Source organism: Leptinotarsa decemlineata, unplaced genomic scaffold, assembly GCF_025532065.1.
Source record: "Leptinotarsa decemlineata unplaced genomic scaffold, Ldec_3_MD MMD2_tig00026307_RagTag_RagTag, whole genome shotgun sequence".
Classification (NCBI taxonomy): domain Eukaryota; kingdom Metazoa; phylum Arthropoda; class Insecta; order Coleoptera; family Chrysomelidae; genus Leptinotarsa; species Leptinotarsa decemlineata.
This window is the reverse complement of record NW_027412681.1, coordinates 12,764,592-12,792,424: the sequence shown is the minus strand read 5'-3', so window position 1 is coordinate 12,792,424 and position 27,833 is coordinate 12,764,592. Positions and strand designations below refer to the sequence as shown.

Here is a 27,833-nt window from a genome sequence, read left to right as displayed (position 1 = left end):
GTGGAGCATTTCTGGAGTGATTTGGCGACATTCATTTGTGATTCGTTGTCGTAAATCTTCCAGCGATGCCGGAGGAGTACAGTAAATTTTGCTTTTCAAATGACTCCACAGAAAGAAATCTAACGGCGAAAAGTCTGGTGATCTTGGTGGCCATTCGATAGTGCCCCGCCTCCCAACCCAGTGGTCCGGAAAAGTTTCATCTAATACTGCCGAAAAGACAGAACATAGTGCGGAGGAGCCCCATCTTGTTGAAACATTAACAGATCCGACAATTGTAGTCATTTTCAATAATATCAGTGGAAAGGGGATTAATAGTATCTTCCAGAAGCTCCCGATACATTTTTCTGGTTAAATTGCTTTCTAAATACAATGGGCCAATAATACGGTCACCAAAAATTCCAGCCCATACATTTGATTTTTGTGGACGTTTTGAGTATGCACTTCATGAAAAATGTGAGGATTTGAATCAGTCCAATAGCGACAATTATGGCGATTAACTGTGCCATTTAGAAAAAAAAACATTCATCACTGAAGCAAATGTTGAAAACAAAATGTGGATTTTCCTCCGCTCGTTCACTAACCAACTCGCAAAATTGCAAGCGTCGATCGAAATCATCTTCATTCAGTTCTTGCATTAGTTTGGTTTTTAAAATACGCCGACTGCTAGTTTATGACACTCCGGAAACAAATGCTATCTTTCTTGTGGTCAAAGTATAGTCAAGCTCAACATGGCCCATAATTGCCACTTGTGTCGCTTCATTTGTTACTGGTGGTTCGATTTGCCGTTTTTATTTGCTACAGATCCAGTTGCGCGAAATTTTGCAATTAAATCGAAAACATACTGTCGCGACACATTCTTCCCATTTTGTTATTGAACAGTTCAGCGGCTCTCGCAGCAAAACGTCTATTTCCATAGTACAGTTCAATCAACTCAACCCTTTCTGCAGTTGTGTAAACCACTTCACGGCACTCCGTACTAGTAATAACGTAGATATCATTTTTAACATGAAATGAGAAATACAAACAGCATTTTTAACCATTTCTCAATTGTAATAGTCCTCTTATCAGAGAAGAACTGAAATTTGCAAGAAAGTAGCGCAAGAAACAAATGAAACAGTTCCAAATACATTCCAACTGAGCAGTGACGTACATCAATTTGTTGCTATTAACAATATTGAAAAAGTTAATTATGGGAAAGAATTCTTTTGAATACTTCCAAATTTACACTATGTACACTATGGTTTAGAGAATTCCCCATTAAAATTCCAAGGGTTGTTCACCCCTCTGCCCCGGGGTTGAGGTGACGACGTTGTAAGTGGGAAAAAAATTCCCCCTCCCAATAAAACTTGATCTGTCTGAGCGTTTTTTCGGATTTGCAAGATTAGTACCCACAACCTCCATGTCAAGTTTTCGATGGCCCACCCTGTATATTTAACAACTCCATCAGGAAGACCGAGATAATGAAGATAATCTTAGTGTGGCATTAAACAAAATATCTGAACTGGAAAATCAAATTTCTTCCCTGAAACCCAGGTATTCTGATGTCTTGAAGTCCAATATGGGATACCACAACAAATGATATTTCAAGAAAACCAAAATGTGCTCAAGAGATAATTGAAACCATTCGCGATTTGGAAAAAAAATCCAGCAGTGCTTGAAGTAAAAATCAATAAAATGTATAGTTTAGAAAATGGGCATGTCAAAATTGAATGTGAAAGTGAAAAGACCCCTTCAAATTGAAAAAAGAAATTTCAAAACAGTTGAGAAAGGCTTATACCATCCATAAAGGAAAAACTATTGAGAAAATCGATTATTAAAATAGTTGTAATTGAATTTGAAGAGCTGTTAACGAAAGAAGATTTGGAGTATCAAATAAAACAAACAAAATTAAATTAGAGAAAATGATCATTTCAAAATTGAATTTTTAACGAAAATTGAAACAAATAATAGATATACAGTATTTGCAACAGTCATGAGAGTGTACAAAAACAATCGTATAACTCAGTGCGAGTTCAATCATTCCTCTAAAAATTGTAGAAATAGCAGGTGTCCCTTTTGTGCTGTAACTAAATTGACAGTAAAAAAGTGCTGTAACTGCCACAGAGCTAATGAAACATACAAAACAAAATTTCAATTAGCCATATGGCAACTGACAGAGATGTGTGTGCGTCATTTATATATTTTGACAAACTCAATATATTTCGAATAAATTTTCAAAATTGAATTTATGAATCACAACACGAAAGATTACAAATATAACTCACACTTTGATTACAAATGCGATTCACACAAGAACTTTAAAATATTTCTCAAAACAAAATACAAGAGGTAAAAATAATCATAGCTGATATAAAGGCAGATATTGTTATTTTAACTGAAACTTAGATCAAAGAAGAAGAAAAGAAGTGCTACAACTTCCCAGGTTTTTCTGCAGGGTTTTCCTGTCGTAAGCAAAGTGGAGGTGGAGTTGAAATATTTGTTAGAAATCATATTCACTATAAACTAATGAAAACTTAAAACTTAGATATATCATTTGTCGCTATGAAAATCAGTCAATATTACGATTTGCGGAGTTTATCGATCTAAAAAAACTAAAATCAATGTTTTTCTGATTTTTATGGATATTGAAACACGTGTCGAGGTATTAAAAATAATGTTTTGGTGTTGGGATAGAATTCTAGTAATATTCTTTCCAGAAGAAATAAGTGAAATAATAGAAACAAGAGATACGTTGTACTATAAGAAGAAAAAAAGGTTCACATAACGAGTATAATATTGAAATGTATAACTACTACAAATTAGTTGAAAACCGTTAAAATGCAAAACACAAAATTTTACAAGAAATAATTTGAGAATGCAACTCCCAGATCAATATAGAGATCTATCGATAAACTTTTACACAATAAAAACAATGAATGTAAAATCGTGGAATCAATTAGCACTGGATTTGGTAAAAAGACAGAAGATCCTGACCAGATATCCGAACTATTTTGTTATCATTTCACCTATATTGCAGATAAATTGTCTGCTGGTATCTCTTCAGTCCTCGCTGAATTTCCCGAATTTAATGTTTCCTCGCCAATGTTCCTGAAACATACAAGTGAAGAAGAAAAACTTTCATTTTGATATCTTATAAAAAACAACTGAACTATATTAAAGTTTAAATTGGAGGGGTTATATTTTTAGGAGTGACTGATTTTTTGGGATAGAAAGTTTTAAGCTTTCTAATACTCCATCTTGATACAAAAAATTGTGGGAATCTTCCTAAGAGAGGAAGAAAGCAATCAATTTCAAAAGAAGTAACTTTCAGACACAAACTGGAAGAAAAAGCCATCCTGAAATAGCTACTTTCATATAAACATTGAATTAAAAGAAAGAAAAATTCTTTCGAAACGAATACTTTTGTATGAACACTGAATTATACAAAGAACACTTTTCTCTACTCAGTTTCTATTCCAAACATTCGTTATGGAATTTGGTCAGATATTAATCGCAGGATTTCTACACAGTATACTAAATGAATGGTAAAAATTTCACTAACATGGAACACTGTTACTTCTTTGAATTGTTTCCTTCCTTTATTTGGAATATTCCCACTTTTTTGTATAAAGATGGAGTAGTAGAAAGCCAAAAACTTTCTTTAACAAAAAATATAATAAAGTATAGGACATTAACATTAAAATTAACAGTTCAGAACGATCAAATGTGCTCATAAAAGAAGATGTATGCATCTCCACTCCACAGGCGATTTTGATGAAATTGTTGCTGTATAATGCAGATATTATTTCAAAACTTGCTATAAATGAATCCTCTGGATATGATAAACTTTCATTATACGCTATTGAATATGTGAGATCAGAATTGGTCTCAATTATGATGAAAATAATCAACAAATCCTTCAAATCTGGATCTTTTCCAGTAACTGTAAAATTGCATGTTTCTCCTACATTCCAATCCGGTAGCAAAAGTGATATGAATAATTATAGGTCCATTTCGGTTCTTCCTATATTTTCAGAAATTATCGAAAACGTCATGAATAATTGGTTGACAGATTATTTTGAGTCAATAAATTGTTTGTATTCAGTTCAATATGGCTTTCGCAGATCGAGTGATACTGAGTCTGCAGTAAGGGATGTTATTTCTAATATTCAACAATGATTAGATAGATATTTGAAATGTGGTCGATTATCTCTCGATTTGCAAAAGGCATTCGACACAGTTAATCATAATATTTTATTGAAAAAATTGAATAGCATTGTTATTCGAGGGTTTATTCATTGATGGTTTGAAAATTATTTATCTAACAGAAAACAGTTTGTATGTCTAGGAAAAAAATGATAGTTTATGGAAAACTGTCACTTGCGGTGTTTCACAAGGGTCTATTTTGGGTATCATTTTCATAAACTCAAGATTTTTCAAGATTATTTTTGGAAGGAAATATTAAATTAAACGCGGATGACACAACAGTACTTTATTTTTCCAGTGATACTAATGCAATTTACAATAACATAATAAATGGCATTATATTGCTAACTTCCTGGTTAAATTACCATAAATTGAGTTTTAATTATGGAAACTCTTCTTTGAGAACAAAATCATAAACAGAGAGAATTTGGCTTTCAACAACAAAATTATCAAATATTGTCAAAATGCAAAATTGTGAGTACTATACATGGATGAAAATCTCCGTTGGAATACCCATATTGAGATGTTAAAAAAAAATCGGACCAATTTTAGGAATATTTTTCAGGATTCGAAATTTCATTATGATGAAATATTCCAAATGTATATATTTCTATTTGATATAGTCGAATCTACAATATTTAATTTCAATTCGGAGAACAGCGAATTCATCAATGATAAATCCTCTGAGGAGACTGTATGGATCTACTAAATGGCAATAATATCTACCTTTCAACTTTTGTTGACAGCAATTTGTATGCAATTGAATGTTGTTCGCTATTCAATAGCTTCTTCAGAGTGATGAAGCGGGTGTATAGCAAAACATAATAAGGTGTTACTTGAATACAAAGTGTAGTAATTTCAGTAGGAGAAAACAAAAGCCACTTTTTTCGTGACTGTTTTTCATGAAAGAGCTGAAATGAAATAAATAAATGAAAAGTAAAACTCACGAAGTGAAATAATAGCAAAAGCTTGGTTCATTGTTCAGATTAATTTTGACTAGCGACTCGCCCCGGCTCCGGACGAGTGCAATGCTGATACTAAATATATATTTATGGATGCACCTTTTTTTACCGCGGCTGGCGCTCCAGTTGAAACATTTAAAAATCCATTCTTATTGCGCATCTACAACAAAAACGAACCTACATACAAAATTTCAGTCTCCAAAAATATAGCGGTACGGATAAACAGTGATGAATAGATAATCTTCATCTGTAAACGCGCCCCTATTACCACAACGGGGGGTGCCCTAATTGGAATACTCAAGAATCCTTTCTTAGTGCGAATTTAAGACCTAAGAAGCACCTATGCAGGGTCTTTCACGACGAGCTCTCGTTAGGAATATATAGAGAACGATTCAAAATACAAAATTGAAATTTTGTGGTAGTGGGTTTTATAAAATGGCTTTCTCAACTAGAATATTTTGAACTTCCGTTATCTGTAAGTCGAGGGCAACTTCCTTATTCCGAAAGGAACACCCTGTATTTTATTACATTTTTGAATTTCTCAGCACATTTTAGGCACACTTTGTAAAATAATGCATATAACCAAATTTGTTAGTTTTCAAGATATTAATTTTTTTCTGAAAAATTTTACAGTTACATTACCACTTCGAAAAAATGATAACTCATAGACAGTAACAGTTGAAAATGTGAAATTTCACAGAACCACACCTTAAGCATCAAGTCATGAAAAAGTTTATCGAATTTTTAAAAATTACTTACAGGGTGGGCGAAATTTCCACCTTAAACATAACAACGAGAAAACTGAAGAAACACGATTTTTTCAAATGGAAACCATACACTATTCTATTATTTTTGGATACTACGAGAAAAAAAGATATCAAATTCATGAAGAATGTCCTATACGTAAAATACACACCTGGCAAGATATATCCGATTTTGGGAAATATTTGAAATGTAAATCATTCGAAGCAATACTAAACCAAGAAAGCTTTGAAAACAAATGAACTAATATTAACTCTGTCGTTGGTAAAAGGTAATTTGTTTGAATTCAAATAATATTGTGGTTCATTTCAACAGATGTTCAAAGACATTGCCATTTTGTTCTAAATAAGAATATATTCTTTTTTGCATACCACTATTTGTAGCTTTCTGTATGGAGTCAGGAATCAAATTATTGAAAGCTCTCAGAACCCTTTGTTTCATGTTTTCTTTCTCACTGACAGGATCCGCATAAACATGTCCTTTGATAAATCCCCAGATGAAGAAGTCGAGTAAGGTCAGGTCTGGAATGCGAGAAGGACATTTAAATGGTTCATTGTAGCAAAGCCACTGATCTTCGAGCATCCCATTCAACAACCCAGCAACGGTATCATTACTATGTGATACCATCTGATACCATAACTTGAAACGGTATTGTTCAGAAACATGCTTTATGGATTCACCAACCCCATTCCTAATTATATGCGAATATCTATAGCTATTCAAATTCTCTTCATAAAGATATAAACATGAAATTCGGTCTTTCTTTATAGCGCAAAAAATATTAAAACTCCATGAATCCTGGAAGTTGCGCTGGCGAACGAGCTTTGGATTTTCTGCTGCCCAAAAATGACTATTATGGCTGTTGTACATATCATTTTTGGCAAATTTGGCTTCATCTGTCCATATCATGTTCTTCATGAACTCAGGGTCCTCCTGTATGTTGGTAAGAAACCATTCGCAGAATTCGCAGGTAAGTCGTGAGGTTTCAGATTTTGAACCTGGTCATATTTAAAGGGACGCCACTTATGTTTGATTAAAATCCGGTTTATTGACGAACATGAAATTTCAAGTGACTTTTCTGGGTCTTTCAACGAATTAAGTCTTCTCAGAATATTTTTATTGGGTCTGTGTAGATTTGGAAATCTTTCTGCAAAAACACGACAAGTTCTGTCCATTATCTTATTGCATTCACCATAAATGATTATTAAATTTAGGAAATCTTCATTAGAATACCCCAAACGAGACATTTTGCACACAAATAGAAAACTACGAAATCATATCGCATCAAATTTTGACATATTGTAACTTCATTTGTTTTCAAAGCTATCTTGGTTTTGTATTGCTTCGAATGATTTATATTTCAAATATTTCCCAAAATCGGATATATCTTGCCAGGGGTGTATTTTAGGTATAGGACATCCTTCATGAATTTGAAATCTTTTTCTTCGTAGTATCTAAAAATAATAGAATAGTGTATGGTTTCCATTTGAAAAAATCGTGTTTCATCAGTTTTCTCGATGTTATGTTTTAGGTGGAAATTTCGACCATCGTGTAAATTATTTTCGAAAATTCGATGGACCTGTTCATGACTTGATGCTTGAGGTATGATTCTGTGAAATTTCTCATTTTTAACTGTTACTGTCTATGAGTTATCATTGTTTTGGAGTGGTACTGTAATTGTCAAATTTTCAGAAAAAAATTAATATCTCGAAAACTAATAAATTTGGGTATAGGTATTCTTATACAAAATGGGACTAAAATGTGCTGGGAAATTGAAAAATGGATTGAAATACAGGGTGTTTTATTTGAAACAAGGAAGTTGCCTTCAACTTCCGGTATAACGGAAAGAGACTGGAAGTTTAAAATATTCTAGTTGAGAAGGCCATTGTGTAAAACCCACTACCAACAAATTTCAAGTTTTTATTTTGAATTGTTCTCCATATATTCCTAACGTACCCTGTATATCCCTGTACCCTGTATATAAAATTGTATCTTCCAAGGACTTACCAGTACGGAGAAGCAGAGATGAATGAGTGTTGAGTGTCTTTTGCATTTATGAGTATAGATTGAACAGCAATTAAAAATAGCATATTATTGATATCTTTAATTACGATTTCATTCAGTTGAGCAATATACAATATTTATCCTTTGAAAATGAAGGACTACCGAAATGTCTTCGGTACAGCTACTGGATAGAAGAATGCCGTGGTATTTTTGAAAACTTCTTTTGGTGTTGCCGGTTTCTAAATGAGAATGTCAGTCTACTCCGATGGCCTAAGTAACCCCGATTCACTTTTTAATTAAAAAAAATTGAATGTTGAACAATTTTGTTATGGAACGTTTTTTCAAATATCTTCAAACATCGTCGAATATGTTTTAGCCAAATTCCACTAGTTGCGGGTGTGTAGACTGTCCTGCCAATTGCGATACTAACTCATTCAATGCTATCGACGACACATTCTTGCTGTTTGGACAATTTGAAAGCATTTCCTTTGCTATATCAATATTAATATTGATTATGGGATTAGCTACTACCGCAGCTACAATAGTATTCGGGAGCACGTTACGTGGAATTTGTCGATGTCGAAAAATTGGTAAGTATAGAAAACAAAAAGGTACACTTCATTATATATATTCAAAAAAAGCTTTGTGTTCTTCTAAATTGTACTTTTTTATATTTTCTCATTCTCATTACCTCTTTTTCTTCCTAGTTTTTCCCATATGAACGTTAAACAAAAAATTGAGAAAGAATGAAAATACAATAAGAGAACAAATTTAAAACTAGGCTTTTTCGTGCCCATAGTCGTCTTGTTGTGATAACTGGAATATTTCTGATACCTAACCAACTACTTCAGAAACTGTGAAGTATCACCAAACTCAGGCTACCAAACTAATATAACTATTCAAAGAATAATGATTTACCGTATACCGTGTGAACGTCTATGTTGTTAAAATTAGAGACCATCAAAGGTTCATATCACCGAGCCCAAGATCAATTCCCATTGAGAAAAAACACCAAATCGAAAATAACCGAGCATTTGTGGATCCACCAACATAAATACCAACAAGTGATCCGAAGCGAAATACGGGAATAAACACTGGTTTGAAAGGAAATTTAAAGAAGTTGCGTACATTCTGAACAATAGAGCATGTAGCCAGGCTAGTATGAAGATCCACAACATATGCAATCCTCTAATCACGTGGGAACACGAACTACAAGGCACTGAAACGGAAAACCGAAATGACACAGGAAAGATGAGGAAGTAACCTATGAATAATCTCGAATTATCAAGAACCCGACTGTTGACCAAGTAGTTTGGTCTGAAATCTCCTTTCTTATTTTATTGACTTTTTTGGGGGGTATTTCTAAAGTTTTCTACAATCTGAAAAAATAAGAAAATTGCAATGAAGAACTTTATAGCAGTGTAAGCAAAATTACGCAGTGAGTTACTGCGTAATTTTGTTGTGTTTTTCACAACGAGAAATTATATGGATATTTATCGTGATATTTCGGAAGCTGAGCACTGCATCTTCATTTGCCGTCAAATATAATGATATTTGCATTTTTTTTTCGTTGGTTCGCTTTATTTTCAAACCCCCGCACGTTCGTTAAGAAGCTGGAATTATTCGGTTCAGTTTGAATAGGTGTGAACTCTTGCGGGTTGATTTATTTCTAGTTCAGATCACAGTAATTTATTTTCTTCAAAAATAAGATTTCTACTACATTGCCTGCCAAATGTTTAGGTCTCCTCATTTAAATTCAATTTAAGTTTCAAAGGATCACATTTTCATATACAAATATAGGCCCAGCGCTCTACTTGAAATTATATAAGATAAGAAGTGTTGAGAGGTATGTTCTATCTTCATCATAGAAAATTTATTTAACTCATTGAATGAAATAATTAACAGTCTGTATACAGCAAACATGTTTTGTTTCAAGTACCTTGCCTTCCACAGAAATAAGATTGTAAGTACGCTACTGGATACATACCTAATACTTATACAAGACAGAAAACAATGCAGATATATCATGAAATGTTTAAAATGACTAAAGTTCATTGAAATGTTACATTTGTAGGCCTTGCGATTTTCAGAGGACGCAATTTTATTTTTTTGATGCAGGGAGGGTTAGTATAAGCTCAAGTTCAAGTTTGTGGCGTCGCAACTCTTGTCCCCCAGTCTTGGAAAAAGGGTGCAAAGGGTTTTCGCGCCGTATCTCGTAAACTAGAAACCCTACAGAAAATATTATAAGACATTATTTGTAGCAATATGAATTGCCTACAACTTCATTTCTTTCACATTCTATCGTAAAATGGAAAATAAAAAAATTATAAACAAAAATAACTGAACATTTTTGAACAAATTTCCTTTTGGGCGTTATAACTTCTTTGACGGTCATTTTACAGTAAAATGTCATTGAAGCAATCTTATAGAGTGTTTTTCAACAAATAATTTCCATTACTTTATTCAACTTCATTGTTTTCCTAGGTTTTACAACGCTCCGAAGTTAATCTGGTTCACTTTCAAAACAAACAACTTATGCATGCATATTAAGAATAACAAAGATAAAAGTTCAGTTTCAGAAAAATCAGGAGTGTATAAATTATCGTGTGGGTGATGTCTGATGTTTTATATAGGTTAAACCGTATAAAGGAACACAAATATAGTTTCCAGAATGGAAGAATAAATTCCACATATGTCACTCATTTAATCACAGAGGGACATCAGTACAACCATGAATACAAGCCCCTCCATTTCCACAAGAAAGGTTTGAAACTCAACCTGTCGGAGAGTATGGAAATAAACAAATTCAAAAACTGTCAATATCTTATGAACGATCGAACCGAATTAAATGATTGGCCATTATTGAATCTGCTCATTTTCAGGTAAAAATAGTTGGGTATATTTACGGTACTTTCGAAAAATGTATTGATATAGTTAATGAATTCATACCTGACCTTTTCAGGTAGATTCATTTACTAGGCATACGAGCAGGTAATAGGTTAGAGCATAAAATGGTTGTTATTTAGAAGTAACTTTTAGTTTATGCTTGAGGAAGCTATTATATAGCGAAACATGTGTCGCGGTTTTTGTAAAATCCTTTATAGTGAAAATCATACAATGAATTTTATCAATCAGTTTTTAATATGGATTTTCATCAAGTATCCGCCAGTTCTATTCAATTAACCGGGTTCTTGAATACTCGGAAGAATACGATAAAAACGCACCAATAGGCTTAGTTTTCTGTAATATACTTTCTTATTCATATAATTTATAATTTTTTCAACACTCCTATGTTATTATTGATTCATTATCGACCCTTTCTCCCACCACCTGTGAGGTAGTCTAGAGACGCGTTGTTTAGGTGATATCCCCAGTAGGCCTAACCCACGGAAAATTTATAAGCGAGATGATATTGAGCATAATTATACAGGGCTATTCAAATTCGTTTCTGTACATGGGGATCTCGTAAACGATAAGATATAGAGTGTCGGCTAAATTATGGCAAAGTTGCGTATTTTAGAGACCCATTCAATGATGTAAAGAAATCGGATATAGCTCTTTTGGTTCTGGAGATATACAGGAAAAACAAAAAAATCCCATATTAATTTTTTGCCTATATCATCTTTATTCGCAGACATATTGAAAATCTGTCCACATTTTGCTATTGGCACTTGATGTGGACTCTCAGAATATATTCATGAATCTTTTATACAGGGGTCATCTGACTTGGGCCACCCCCATCTTTGAATTTTCAAATACGGACCTGTATTTTTTGTTGTAGTTTTTATATCGTTGACGTTCACTTCATACTGAGAAATTAAATAAAATTTTATATTTCGGGATTTTCCGGTAGTATTCGATTATAATTGTGTGAATTATTCCCTTTCAAATTACGGCCCTGAAAATTGGTTATCTAAGTCGAATAAAAACACAATAGCAACTTTCACGTCTTCCTATGTATCGTACAGTTTTTCGAGAGTTTTCTTAATTATTAGATACCTATTCATATTTTGCCATTGCTCTGAGCGTTTTCTACAATGAACTCCGAATAAGAAAACCTTTCATGATTATCTGAAACATATCTACAACAAAATATATTATATGGGTTTTGATGAGCAGACAAAAAAAATGGTAGCAATAATAACATCCGAAACGAACACTATAATTATAATGAAAATTGAAATGAAGTAAGTAATTTATATACACAAAAAAATTAATTGAGCAATAACTGTTCAAATTGGAGTTCTTCCATTTCGAGACAAATAATGGAACAATAAAATGGTCTGCAAGACCACCAGATCTTACTATTTTGGACTATTTTCTATGGGGGACATTGAAAAAGAGGGTTTACGCTGGCAGAGAGATAGAAAATGTGGAAGACCCGAGATTAAGGATTTTGAATGATTTCGCAACAATGCAGCAAATAAGTGTATTAAGGGCAATAAATAATTTGAAAACCCGAATTTAAAAATGTCTCGAAATGAAAGGACTTCAATTCGAACATTTATCGCGCCAATAATTTTTTTGGGTACCTATATAAATTACTTCATTTCAATTTTCATTACAATTATACCTAGTGTTCGTTTCGGATGTTATTATTGCTATCATTTTTTTTTCTGATTAATAAAATACATATAATATATTTTTGATGTAGATATGTTTCGAATAATCATAAAAGGTTTTCTTATTCGAAGTTCATTGTAGAAAACGCTAAGAGCAATGGAAAAAATATGAATAGGTACCTACCTAAAAGAGAAAAAAAATCTCGAGAAACTCTACGATACATAGGGAGACGTGAAAGTTGCTATTATGTCTTTATTCAACTCAGTCAACCAATTTCCAGGGCCGTAATTTAAAAGGGAATAATTCACACAATTATAATCGAATATTACCGAAAAATCCTGACATATAAAATTGAATTTAATTTCTTAGTATGAAGTGAACGTCTACGATCCAAAAACTACAACACAAAATACAGGTCCGTATTTGAAAATTCAAAGATGGGGGTGGCCCAAGTCAGATGACCCCTGTATAAAAGATTCATGAATATATTCTGAGAGCCCACATCAAGTGCCAATAGCAAAATGTGGACAGATTTTCAATATGTCTGTGAATAAATAAGATTATTTGGTTTTTCCTGTATATCTCCAGAACCAAAAGAGCTATATTTGATTTCTTTACATCATTGAATAGGTCTCTAAAATACACAACTTTGCCACAATTCAACCGATACTATATCTCTTATCGTTTACGAGATACCCATGTACAGAAACGAATTTGAATTGCCCTGTATATTCAAAAAGTTGTTTTCCAGCTATTGTTTTTTAATTTTCTTTGGTGGTCCTGGCTGCGGTTTGGGATCTAATTCACTATCGGAGGTTAATTTTTGCAGAATAACGGGAGTTAGGATTATCGTCATTGTAGGTAATTCATCTTCGCATTAATTTTCTTCGATTAATTTTGATATTTCCATGATATTACTGCAGGTTTCACCAGAACAATTGGGGCTCACTGAAGAGCATTTGGGGCTTGCTTTTCGGCAACCACACATATTTCTACAGGTTCCCTTGCATCTGCAGAAAATTAATTTCAGAAGTTCGTGAGGTGGAGGCTCGGAAGTTAGGATTGGTATCCAAATTTTTCCATGCTTCTCCAGCCCCAATTTTCAGGACCATCGTGATTGTCGAGCCACGACTCAACCTGGTGATGAACTCGGAGACTGTAAAAGCGGGCTGCATCCTTTGTTGGAGAAAGCGATGATGAGTTAAATGTATTTTTGGTTACTGTCTTGGCGAATCGTTTGTACCTTATACTGTGCAGAGAATCATCTTTATTCACACCATATAAAGAAGATGACAAAACATCAAAAATGAGAATTGAAACTTCCTATGTTTCTATACCACGTTCATTCGTAACTAACGTTACAGCAGTTTCGTTGCCACGTTTTACCACGTTTTACCACGTTACATCCATCAATCGGTTGAAAAAATGTTCGCTACCGATAGTGAGCAAAGTTTGCTTGACTTTCTCATTGATAAATAATGCTATTCAGCTAGCTAGTTTAGGTTAGGGCCAGAATGAGTGTGTCTATTCGACCCTCCACCGCAACCCGTAAGGGTTTATTGTGGCTCAGACCTATTCACACTCGACCAAATAAGCCCAGCTCTTTCGAACTCTTAAAAACTGATTTGGTCCCCAGCGGGGCAGGCACAAAGTATATGCCCTGCTGGACTGCTCTCTTCCTAATGCCGTGAGCAAGACAAGAATCTCAATGTCCTCTGCTACGATAGTCACGGAATCATAGGATTGGGATGCAGCAAGCGCAGAACGCTTGCTAATACGCTAATAGAGCAGTTTTGAGAAGATCTATTGGGTTCGCTTTGTTCTTTTCATTACCAAGTAATTTATCTTGGAAAAATGTAGGTTCGGTGCTCTTATCGAACTTTATCTTTCTCGATTGATGCTTTTTCGTGTGACGCAAGCACTCCCACGACTTTGTTCCTGCGATATCAGGATTTCCGTAGTAGCCATCAAATTTTATACTTGCAGATTATCCGTAGTGATTATGTACGCTGTAAGACCAAGATAAATGTATGAAAATGAACAAATTTGCAGTGTAAATTATTCGTTGAAAAACCCCCTACATGATTGTTCTGAAGTTATTTTGTTATTAAATAACCAGAAAAAAAGTTATGACGCCCAAAAGATATATTGTTTAAAATTTTTCAGTCATTTTCATTTTCCATTTTACGATAAAAAGTAATATGGATGAGGTTATAGACAATTCAATTCGCTACGAATAGAATTTTCTATAGGTTTGCTAATTTACGAGATACGGCCGAAAACCCTTTTCATCCTTTTCTCCAAGACTGGGAGACAAGGGTTACGACCCCACAAACTTGAAATTCATCTGATACTAACCCCCCTATACATCAGAAAAATATAATTGCGTCCTCTAAAAAGTACAACATTAAAGTTAACTTTTCAATGGACCCTGCAGGAATCACTCCTGAAGCTAACTTCTCAGGATTTCATCAGAAAAAATGGAAACAACACACAAAATAATAAACAGCTCAGTACCTGAAAATACCCAAACCAAGAAATATTCAGGAAAGAAACTGCTTCCGGATATAAATGAGAAATGAATTCGCATTCATTGGAGACTCAATCTTTTAATTTCCCATTGAATTTATAAAAATCAAGTTTCATTTCCTTTTTCTTTGTATTCTATTCATGATTGAAGTTATTTTTCTTCATCAAAAACGACATTGTCTTTGTGGTTTTCTGATCCAATGACAGAAAGCGATGTTTTATCCCAGCAGGACTCATCAGTGGTCCTGAGCAGAACCACTTTACTGCCCTACAATAGACAAGCCAGAAGATATTTTTTTTGTAAATCTGTTTGTGTTTTCATGCATACATTACTTATCTGATTGAAATACTTCTCCAATATATTTTGCAATCGACCTTTCTTTTTTAGATAGATCCCCGGGAATAATGAAGAAATATGGAGACAAAATCCACCAAAATTTGGAAGAATCATTCTACATTTTAGGCAGAGGTGAGTAGAAAGTTTACTTGTATTCGGAATTAGTTTGTTCACCGTACACGTTTCCTCATTAGTTGTATCGTGTGAATGTCAACCGTAAGAAGTATGTATATACATATTTGTACTGTTGTCCGTCATGATACGATTGATATTGTGTACGTGCATTGAAAAGGCATTTAAGATATCACTTCGAGTGAGACAACCTGAATATCACAGGATGGGTTGAAGGAAGATTTGAGAAAACAGGCAGTGTGAAGCATGAGAAAAGGCAAGTAGTAAATAAAATTGCGACAAATGAAAAGAATAAATTAGTGATGATGCTTTCAACATTTGAAAATCCTCAAATGAGTACGAGGGAAATCGCAAGAGAGTTGATCAAAAATACGTTTATCAAAAATAACGTTCATACATACCGAATTGAATTACATCAAGAACTCTATGAAATGGATTATGATACCAGAGTTTGGTATTGCGAAAAATTTTTGATTTCATATAGCGAAGAACCAAATATTTAGAAAAATGTTGTTTTTTCTAACGATCTACATTTAAATGTGATGACATGGTAGGTAGATTAATTTGCAATACTACTCAACAGAGAACCCTCATTGAATGAGAAAAGTCGATAACTAGAACAGGTCATAGGTCATATTACCATATTTCTTTGATGGGCCCCTGAATAGAGAAATTTATAGAGATTTTTTTTCGAAGTGATTCATTGAATTTGTTGGAGAATGCACCAATTGACAAAAGGCATACGTTATACATATTACCAACATGATGGCGCGCCTCTTCAAGACCAAAATCTGGTAAGAAGGTTTTTGTATAGGTTGTTGTTGATGGGAACAACAACTTGGGCATGCACATTAAAAATAACAAAGATAAAAGTTCAGTTTCAGAAAAATCAGGAGTGTATAAATTATCGTGTGGATCATGTCCGATGTTTTATTAGGTCAAACTGGAAGAACGTTCAAAACCCGCATAAAGGAACACAAATATAGTTTTCAGAACGGAAAAATGAATTCCACATATGCCAGTCATCTAATCTCAGAGGGACATCAGTTCAACCATGAATACGAACCCCTCCATTTCCAGAAGAAAGGTTTGAAACTTAACCTGTTGAAGAGTATGGAAATAAACAAATTCAAAAACTCTCTTATGAACGATCAAACTGAATTGAATAATTCGCCATTATTGAATCTGTTCATTCGCAGGCAAAAATGGTTAGGTATATTTACAGGTAGACTTTAGAAAAATGTATTGATAACTGACTTTTCCAGGTATATTTTTCAGGTATATTTATTACTTAAGTAGACGAATAGGTACTAGGTTATAGTATATAAGGTTGTAATTTAGAAGTAACTCTCAGTTATGCTTGAAGAAGCTGTTGTATAGCGAAACACGTGTCGCGGTTTTTGTAAAACCCTTATAGTGAAAATCATAGAATAAACTCTATTGATTAGTTTTTCAAATATGGATTTTCATCAAGTATCGGCCAGTTCTATTCAATTATAATAGGATTAGAGAAGTTTTTTGGTCTATTACAAAATCAACTTCAATTGAAGTTTGAAGGAAAATTGTTGATAAACTACATTTATGCATAGCTGAAAACGGAAGATTGCTCAAAAATAAATTGTAAATTTGTGCATTTTGAAATTGTTTATGTTACTTGTTTTATCCAGCACTGAAAAAAAGCGTTATTGCTTCTATCCAATGACTCTTTACTACTTTCCTCAAAAATTAGATACATTTCCGATGAACATGAAGTAGTCAACCCCAACACTTTCTGAAAGCTCATAATATGGATTATTCTGCAATGTCCCTATATACAGGGTGTTACATTTGAAAAAACCGAGAAAAACTTGATCCCGAATTTTGTTTACCCCTGTATAGAAAAAGCGCCGTTCGGTGAACCTATGAAAACTAAATGAAGATAAACTTTCCTCAAGGATATTTAGTTGAAACATTTTCCTATTCCAGTTGATCGGCTAGGAGATATTTGGTGATGAATGAACAAATTTTTCAACATAAATTCCACTATAACTTCTGAACCACTTGGTATAAATACAAACAATCCCTCATATTTGAAAAGCACTCTCAACAAGAAATTCAATCGACTGCAAATGTCTAGAGTATTCCATTGAAAATAACGTTAGTTTGCTCTCTCACACATGTATTGGAATGTGTCATTCTTATCATTATTCTGAATTTTATGAGTCTGTAAACCTTCTCAGGGTATACCGGGTGATTCTCTAAGGTGGCTCACCCCTATAACTTTTTTATTATTGTAGGTGGAAAAACGACATATGTCGGTTGTTCATTACAGGTCAATTTACATTTTTTGAGATATTCACTTGCTTTGCCGTACTTCTAGTTTGACCGGAAATGACCCCAACTTTCGATTTTTAAATGGGACATCCTAAATATTTTTACTTATTTCGATCGAAAATGACATTCTGAATCCAACAATACTTCACTTGTCAATATTTGATAAATAAAATAATTTTTATTTCAATTTTTATTTTTTGATCTAGAATGCCACGGATCGTGTAAATCTCTTCATTCTTGATCAAGTAACACCGGAAAACTACGACTTTAAGGTTAATGACTTCACAGTCGTTTTGAGAGTTATTCCACAGTCGCAAACATGAATTTTTTCAGTTTACTTGATTTTTCCAAATAGAAATGAGGTGGCAAGTCGGCTTTTTGTGAAAGATCATTTTCTTACGAATAATTTGATACCACACACTGTCACTCCATTTTCTCTATTTTGCTGAATAATTGCAATAAAGTCGCAAATTAGTTCACTAAGGTTATACATTTTCAAAATGGCCTCCTCCTTGATCACGGTAAAGTTCAACTTTTTCAATTGTTGCGCGCAGACCCCTATTTACCAGTGGGCACTTTGGGCAAGTGCCCAGGTCCCCGCGATCGGTAGAGGCCCCTCTCAGATCAAATACAAAATTCCTAGTTGCTGACAGATAACCAAACGATAACCAATATTTATTAGATACCAAAAAACATATATAATTCGAAGAAATCGAACCTAAATTACTGACTATAATACCAACTTACTAGCTTTAACATGCGCGAAGCTATTCTATTTCTCACCCACTTTCCGACTTCAGCCTGCTTAGATAAATTCAAATATATAATGGTATACTAAGGACATACACATTTTGAAGAAAAATCATCAGAAGTACACTCATCAGTGTGACTCGCTCCATTTAAATTGAGCGAACGAAGCGAAGTATAAAGCTCTAAGTTTGAATTAATGCTGCTGGGTGTGTATCGGAGGCTACAAAGTTTTTTGAAATGGTTCAGAAAGTGTATAATTTTTTTTCGGGCTCTACTCGTCGATGGAATATATTAACAAAATATTTAGGTTCAAAAAAGGTTGTTAAAAGTCTTTCACAAACCAGATGGTCAGCCCGAGCAGATGCAGTATGGTAATGCATGAAGGTGATGAACAAGTTATAGAAGCTTTGGTATCCATCGCAAAAGATACAGAACAGGCACGATAAACTAGAGTCTGTCCAGAAAAATGGAAAAACTCGAATATATTATACTAACCTCAGGGATAAATGTGATCACTTCGAATCGTCTGCCAAAGAAAGAAACCCGAATCTGACTACAAGGAGCTATCTCAAAGAACAAAACGCAGAAGTTCACGCCAGTGTTTTTTTGGTGGTTCTGCGCCGTCAGTCCTACTGAATGGAAGAGAGAAATTTAAAATAGAAACTTTTCTTCCCATAATTGATACCCTCAGCGTTCATTTAAAACAGCGATTAAGTTCGTATAAGAATATCAGTAAACGTTTTAATTTATTTTTTCGCTTGAAAACTCTGAATTCTGAAGAGTTGAGACAAAGTTGCAAATAATTTGTTGAATTTTATTATGAAGATGTATTATGAGAAAATGTTAGAAATAGAATGATTGCATTCAACAGAATACTTGAAAATTGTTGACAGTGAAAATGAGGATTGTATATAAAAAATATATCAACTTTTGAAGGAAAACATAATTGAAGACAAATGTAGAAATCGCATTGAGATTCTTTTTAAGCATGATGGTAACCAACTGCAGTAGGGAACGCTCCTTTTCCAAATTGAAAAGAATTACAAATGAATTGAGAAGTACAATGCTTCGAGAGAAATTAACCAGTTTGTCGCTGATGTCGATAGAATCTGATGTGCTAAAAAGCATAAATTATGGAGAAGTGATTTTAAGCACTAACATGTAAATGCTAACAAAGTTACTTTTGTGGGCTATATTTTTATCTATTCGTTCCATGTGATTGTTACTAAAAATAAATATTTCAACTTGTTTATCTATTTTCTTTGTCTATTCTAACAAAATAGTGTTCTATCAAAGTCATAGGGGCCCCATTATCCTATAATGCCCAGGGCCTCCAATAGGTTAAAGACGGCCCTGGTTGCGCCCTTCACATTGATTAGCTGTTCCTCAGTGATGTTCTGGAATGCCACCCTTACTTTATGCTGTAGTTCTTCACGAGTAGCTGTTGTTGTATTGTAAACCTGATTTTTAATTGTTTCCCAGAAAAAAAATTAGCGGAGTAAGATCTGGTGATCTAGAATATGAAAAAGAAAAAATACATTTATGTAAAAATATCACAACTCAAGAATGTAGGCCACTGAATAAGTGCCAATCCACTTTTCTGGGAAGGTGTCATTCCGATGTTCTCTTACGACTTGAGAATTGTGAGGTGGCGTTCCATCTTGTTGAAAATAGATATCAACTTGGTTAACCAGTGACAAATCTTCGATGAAATCATTTATTTGATTTCTTAGAAACTATAGATATCTTTCCGCAGTTGTCCGTCGAAAATTGTTGGCACCAAAAGTTTTCCTCCGGTTATACCCATCTAGTAATTGAAATCAAATCGCCCTTGAAAAGTTCCTTCTTGAATCAAATGTAAATTTGTTTGAGACCAGTACCTTTTATTATTCCTATTGAACATACCCAAGTTGGTGAATCGGGTTTCATCTGAATGAATAATTTTAAATGGACAACGTAGATCTTCTCTATATTTAGTCAAAAACCAGTTGCAATAAGTCAATCTTCGGTTGTGATTGTTATCGTAAAGATGTTGGTGTAGTTGGTATTTGAATGATCGATAATTATATTTGTGAAGAATTCTCCAAACAGACCAATAACTTGTATCACACTCAGAAACAATTTGACGAATTGACGCCGTACAATTCACTTCAAAATAGGCCAACATGTCTACGATTAGGGAACCTCTGAGCATAAATTCGAGCTGCATCAGTTGCATTCTTTTTCGTTTCTCTGTAAATTAGCAACATGTCAATTTTTTCGTTTCTGGTATAATTTGCCGTATCTGATTATAAACTTCACAACAAATAAATTTCAAAAGTGACAACATCTTCAATTGTTTGTCACGATTAACTAGAATAACAGGACTTAGTGCATAAGTATACCGAATACATATTATTTGTTAAAAATAAAGTGAAAGTGTGTGGCATCAAATTATTCGTGAGAAAGTTACCTTTCTCAAAAAACCGACGAGCCAAGGGGGTGAAAAAATCAAGTTAACGGAAACATTCATATTTGCGACTGTGAAATAATTTTTAAAATGACTGTGAAGTCATAAGCCTCAAAGTTTTAGATTTCTCATGTTACTTGATCAAGAATGAAGCGATTTACATGATCCATGGCATTCTAGATCAAAAATAAAAATTGGAATAAAAATGATTTCATCTGTCATATTTTGACAAGTAGGGTATTATTGGATTCTGAATGTCATTCTCCATCGAAATAAGTGAAAATATATAGGATGTCCCATTTAAAAATCCAAAGTTGTGGTAATTTCCGGTCAAACCGGAAGTACGGCAAAGCAAGTAAATATGTCAAAAAATGTAAATTGAACTATTACACACAACATCCAAATTTCGTTTTTTTATCTCCAATAATAAAAAAGTTATAAGGGTAGAAGAGGGAGATTTGCAAATTCAAACCGAAGGAGGTCATTTTTGTAATTAAAATTGACACACCTAAGCAATTCATCAAAGAATATCACCTGTGTGAAGTAAGTTTATTTTATTTTCAGCTGTGGTGATGAATAGATACAAAGTTTTGGCTGTGTGCGTTGTGGTGATGGTATCTCTAGCAACGGGCAGTATCTTCTTAAAAGTGACTTCCGATCCTGTGGAATTATGGTCTGCTCCAAATAGTCGGTGTCGACAGGAAAAAAATTCTTCGATGAGAATTTCGGACCATTTTACAGATCGAGCCAAGTTTTTATAAAAACTGTAGGAATTGCACCGGTACGTAAATTTAAATACAGGTCGACCCAGCAGGAGATGGTGACACTGAAATATGCATACCCTATATATTGAAACATTTTTGGATTTCATTCAACATTCCAGTAGTCCAAGATCGCTAAATGTCACATCTACGTCATTTCAGCAAAGCTAAATATTTCACACATACTACCTTGTATGAAAAAGGGGATCCTAAGGGGAACTATTGAATAGGGAATACTCAATCATTGAGAAACTATAAGACCATGTGATACTGGAATAAACCAATTAGTTCTAATTACAAAACACTCATAGAACTAGTTGAGGTGTAAATAAATTCTGTATAATATTCTTATACCTATTTTTATGAGGTATTCAAGGAAATTATTATTTAAATTTGTTTTACTCACATATTAACATCAAAGAATTATATTTATAAAATCAAACTAAAGTATATTTTTCAGATTCAATTTGACTTGGAGAACGAAGGAGAAATTACATTAGGACCGGCATTCAATCAGACTTTTTTGAATGAGGTATTCCGGATACAAAAACTCATCGAAAATGTAAGTTAGCTATTGAAGATATTTTTTTTCATTGGGCTTATACTTTTGAAACAAGCTTTAAAATTATAGTAATACAAAATGAAATCAGTTGCACGTTCCATGGGAACGCATTTTATTAGTCTGTTATTTACCGGCATACTACATCGTATGTAGAACGTGAAAGATCTATGTTTATGTTTCTTCTTATTATGTTATCAAAGGTACGATTGAAACGTCCTGTTCAGAACGAGTCTTGATAAATATGCTCTATGCTCTATATGCTCTATGAAAAATTTCCAAGTAATTTAAGGAGCGCTGGCAAAATGGCAGCGGAATACTGACATGGAGCCCCCCTCCCACAGTATATTCCGGCTCCCATTCCAGCTCCTGTTCCAGCTCCCGCCTGTATACCAAGTGTTTCTGTCAAGCCTGTGGCAGAAACACTTGGTATACAGACGAGATCTGGAACGGGATCTGAAACGGGAGTTGGAACGGGATCTGGAATATACTGTGGGGGGAAATCTCCATGTCAGTATCCTTCGCCACTCTTCATTGTCTGAGATATCAACTACGTAGTTTATGTCGAACATGTATTTCGTTGGTCGGAAAATATGTTGGTTGCTCATTCTTCCACATTTTCTGAAATTTCTGTTTTGCCCTATCTCATGTAGGTCGGTGAGTTTTCCTGTCTGAATTGGTCCAGTCTTGCTTCCTCAATGATTACACGATGTGAAGGAGGATGATTTGGAAGTATATCCAATGCAGCTGTTGGAGTGGTTTTCAATACTCCCGTTACATGCAAAGACTTACATATTCGAGAGCATGTGTATTAGCGGTCGTTCCTTTAATCTTTGGCCACCAGATTATAGATGCACATGTTATCATTGGTCAAACCAACGTATTGAAGAGCCAATACATTATGTCTGGTTTCAGTCCCAAAATTTTTCTGTAGAAATGTTACCCAATATCTCTTCAGCTCTTGGTGAATGCTTTTAGGGTCGATTCAGTTGAGTTTATATTCGGCCCTTCTGGTTTGGTCCAACTTGTTAAGATATTCATCTATATAGCCAAGTACATTGTACCTATTATGGTTCAGAAGACATAGTAACGCGTCTATTACAATATTAGATGAGAGTCTGGATATAACTCGCCCCTGAGCACAGCCATTTGCAACATTATCTGGGTCTCATTGTCTAATATTATTTTTTATAGTAGAAGTCTCATAATTGAAACGAACTTAATAAATTACTCAAACGAACAAAAAAATCAATATTATAAAAACAAGCTTGATGAAGCTAAGGGCAATTGTAAACAAACAAAATCTTTACATAAAACTCCATAATATTGGCATACAAGGAAATGCACTTAACTGGCTGAAAACGTTTGTCTCAACACGGAAGCAATATCTCAGTATCATCAATGATAATAATAATGTAAGAATGTTATATAACATCCAATTATGTGGATATTCGTGTAGGTGTCTCACAGGGATCAGTGTTGGCCCTATACTTTTTTTATTATGTGTAAATAATATGGAATACATCTCTACATATACTCATTTTACACTATATGCAGATGACACATCACTGGTTATATCAGATAAAATAGACAAAATCTACAAATCAAAGGTAACTTAATCCTGCAAAAATTAAACACATGATTCATGGAAAATTAATAGCCAGTTTCAACTTGAGAATTGAAGATGATGAAATTTCTTCTTGCTCTGCGGTGAAGTTTTTAGGTGTACACGTGGATGAATTTCTCAACTGGAAAACTCATTGTGGAACAGTTATATCAAAATTCAACTCCATGAATTATCTTCCGAGAAACCTTCGTAATGTTTTAGACCAGAAACAGCTGATTATGCTGTATCATGCTGAAGTTGAATCGTGTCATCGGTATGGTATTACTTTCTGGGGAGCTTAGTCTTCATGCAAAGATGTTTTTGTCGCCCAGAAAAAGGGTATAAGATGTATAGCAGGAATCTCAAGAATCGCAAGCTAAAAAAGCCATTCCTGTATATATTCGAATTATGTGTTTTAATATATGATAACCGTAACTGTTTCATAAGTAATGAAAATGTGCATTCTATTGATACCAGGTGCAAAACAGACTTTCATATGCTATATTGTGAAAATGCCCTGACTTATAATTCCCCCAATGTAATAGGGCTCAGATTATTTAATCTGCTACCACTTCAACTGAAAAACTGTAGTACTATCTACAGCTTCAAAATTACACTTAACTCTTTCCTATTAGAGAAAACCTATTACCCCCTCCAGGAATTGATTGAATAATAAAATGAAAAATTCAATGAATGTATTACTCTTAGTAAAATTTCTTATTTTTAGGTTTACTTTTTAGCTCTTTTCTGACTAATCCTACACAATGTACCTTTTTTGATCGTCTTACAGGATAATAAAAATTATTATTATCATTATTATCAACATGGAAAATGATAAAGGAGGCTTATAATACCGCATCAAATAAAAATCATATAGAAAATACCACTATTATTGAAGGGAAAACCGAACTACAGTAAATAATGAAGAAAAAGTTAATTTATTTAATGCATTTTTTACAAATATAGGATTGGATATGGCAAAAGGAATTGAAAAATGTAATTCAACACATAATTTTTTGAAAGAATCTTCAGTGACGGCGTCCCTTATTTGTCGAACCTATTGATGGAAACGAGGTAATAAGTATTTCAGAACTTAAAAAAAAATTATTGTTCTCCAGATCCGCACAGAATAACAACCCTCATTAAAAAATATTCACCCCTATATATTGAAACTATCAGTTCATATAATCAACTTGTCTTATAAAAACTCAAATATACCGCACCAATGGAAAGAATCTAGAGTCACCCCCGTCTTCAAATCTGGAAATCGAAATGAAATGAATAATTATCGTCTCATTTCTGTTGTCAGTACTTTATCAATATTTTTTGAAGAATCCCTCCAAAAAGCGACTTATTGAATTTTTCAATAGATATCATCAACAATTCCAGCACAGAAAATGCCATAATATATTTCATAGGTCAAACAGTTGAAGCCTCGAATAAATCATCTAAATGACTAGCAGTATATATTGATTTAGCAAAGGCTTTTGATACATTCTCACATGAGATTCGGTTGAACAAACTCTCTACATACGGAATTTTCGAGGCCATGTTGCGGGACTATTTGTCACAACGGACACAAAAAGTCAAAATCGTGGACCAACTCAGTGGGCCATCAAATATATCTATTGGTGTACCACAGGTAACAGTTTCGGGCCCAATTCTGCTCCTTGTATACATTAACGCTATATCCCAAATACAAAATTCCAATAGCCATATCATTTGTAACGCTGATGATGCTGCGCTAATATTCAGAGATGACAGTTGACACAATATCTTCAATCGAGCTCAGGAAGACCTACAGAAATTGAAAATCTGGTTCAACAATAACCTACTGAGTCTTGATATAGAAAATATAAAATTTATGGGCTTTTTAATGAACTCTGATGACCAACCCTCTATCAACAAATTCAGAATATACATGCCTATACCTGCATTAAAAATATGACATGCAACTGCCCAAAAATAGAAAAAGCAACGCCTATAAAATATCTGGGCGTAGTTATTGACCAACATCTAGGTGAGAAGATAACACTTTTCTCAAGTTATAAAAAGGATGAGACTTCCCATGTTCAAATTCTACATCGTTAGAGGTATACATTCTCATAAAAATATATCAATTTTATATAACTCCTTGGCAGAATCTATACCCACATAATTATATTGTTGTGTGAGGAGGAGCATTCAATAATGCCATCAATTGTCCACAAACAACCCAAAACTCATTATTGAAAATTACATTTGAGAGAGCTAGACTTTTCCCAATGGAGCAACTATACAGGGAAATCAAAATACTCAGCATTAGACCCTTTTACAGCTACCACTATAGATGTTCTTGAATATCCTGAAATTTATTTTTATCGCTCACAAAACGACAATATCAATCAAAAACTTGCATATCAAAATTCCGCTCTTTAAAAAAATGCATACACAAAGATTCGATTTTTTTCTTCAGACCTAAACTGTACAACCTTCTTTCTACACACGTGAAAAAAATTTAAGAAGTGCAGTTGAACCGACCCTTCAAAATATTTAAAAAATACAAGTAATTCCAAGACTCACTTGAAAACCCTGCATCCCCAGTTTTATTACCGTCATTATTATTTTTATATTTTGTTATAATTTTTGTTGTCTAAAATATTATTTTTTGTATTCTTTGTTTTCATTTACGTTTTTCATCCTCTACCACTTGAATATCAACCGAGTTAGAAAAAAAGCACAAAACAGGCGACATACGTCCAGGTGTATTCTACCCCACTCTAAAAAAAGCAAGATTAATATTGTATAAAGATACATACACTGTATTGGATTGTTTCGTATTCTATTGTATTGTATATGAATACATTAGATATGTGACTTTTATGAATCGATTGAATCAATTATCCCATAGTTACGTAACGCTTAAATATCATACTGAATTTTTTGTCATACTAAGCGACAAATAGCAATATGGAATTGAAAGTTTCTATTCAGTATTAGAAAATATGTTTATATGTCAAATTATAACTATAGGACCTTAAACACTCTATATAAGCCGACATTTCAACAAAACGAACATGTTCTTTGAAAACACCTAGGTTTTTTTATTAACATTTTCATCATTTCAGATAACTTTTGAAAAAACAAGGGATGACGGAACAACAATCACGCAAGGCCTGGAAAATGTATGTTATGCCCCTCTGCGAACCATTTATTCAGATGAACCATCTATAACTGATTGTGTAGTTATTTCTATTTTGGGATTGCTCGAGAATAGTATAGAAAAATTCAATTCCAATATAACTACAACTTACGAGACTATTATTAAGTGTTCTCGGTATGTATTCACAATTTTCGAAAGTGTGACGAAAATGCCACATCAATTGTTCAATAAATATAATTTTTTCTGGTGCTCAAATAAAAAAAAAGTATTTGAGTTTGTTTCTCAAATTGATGCATTTGAAATATTAGGAAATTGATACTTTCTTATTGAAAACCAAAATGCTGTCTTATCAGTGCTAAAATCCAGTCTTTCAAAATTGTTCAGCCCGTTAGTTTGCAAATTATCTGATCATTATTTCAATATTAGATATCTTGAGGAAAACTTTTCTCGTATGATAATGTTCGCTGCATTCTGAAATAATCATTACTTATACAATATGACTTTCCCGTAATTTATTTGTATGAAAATGACGTTGAGTACTACAATCCAGCTAAATGTCATGTTTGGAATACATTCGATAATACCCGAAATAGGCACGAACTTAAACATTTTATTTTTTATTGCAGAATTAGATTCTACATTAAATCCATTCTGTATCTATTCTATATTACACACTTCTTACCTATTTCACATAGTTTATGAATTAATAGAGAATAGCGGAAATGTTTTTTTCAAAGAATATTTGAAGGTTTATATTTGTATTTTTTCAAGCTCTTGTT

General features: G+C 33.6%; 1 protein-coding gene across 1 annotated transcript in view; it reads left to right on the top strand.

Annotated features, from left to right (window-relative positions):
• Positions 1 to 27,833, top strand: part of LOC111502704 (NPC intracellular cholesterol transporter 1 homolog 1b) — a 121,451-nt gene that overhangs the window by 19,125 nt on the left and 74,493 nt on the right. Inside the window, 6 exon segments of the mRNA XM_074181006.1 lie at positions 8,290 to 8,503; positions 15,394 to 15,474; positions 21,551 to 21,691; positions 21,694 to 21,767; positions 22,208 to 22,309; positions 27,020 to 27,228. Of these exon segments, the coding sequence (XP_074037107.1) occupies positions 8,290 to 8,503; positions 15,394 to 15,474; positions 21,551 to 21,691; positions 21,694 to 21,767; positions 22,208 to 22,309; positions 27,020 to 27,228 (821 nt within the window).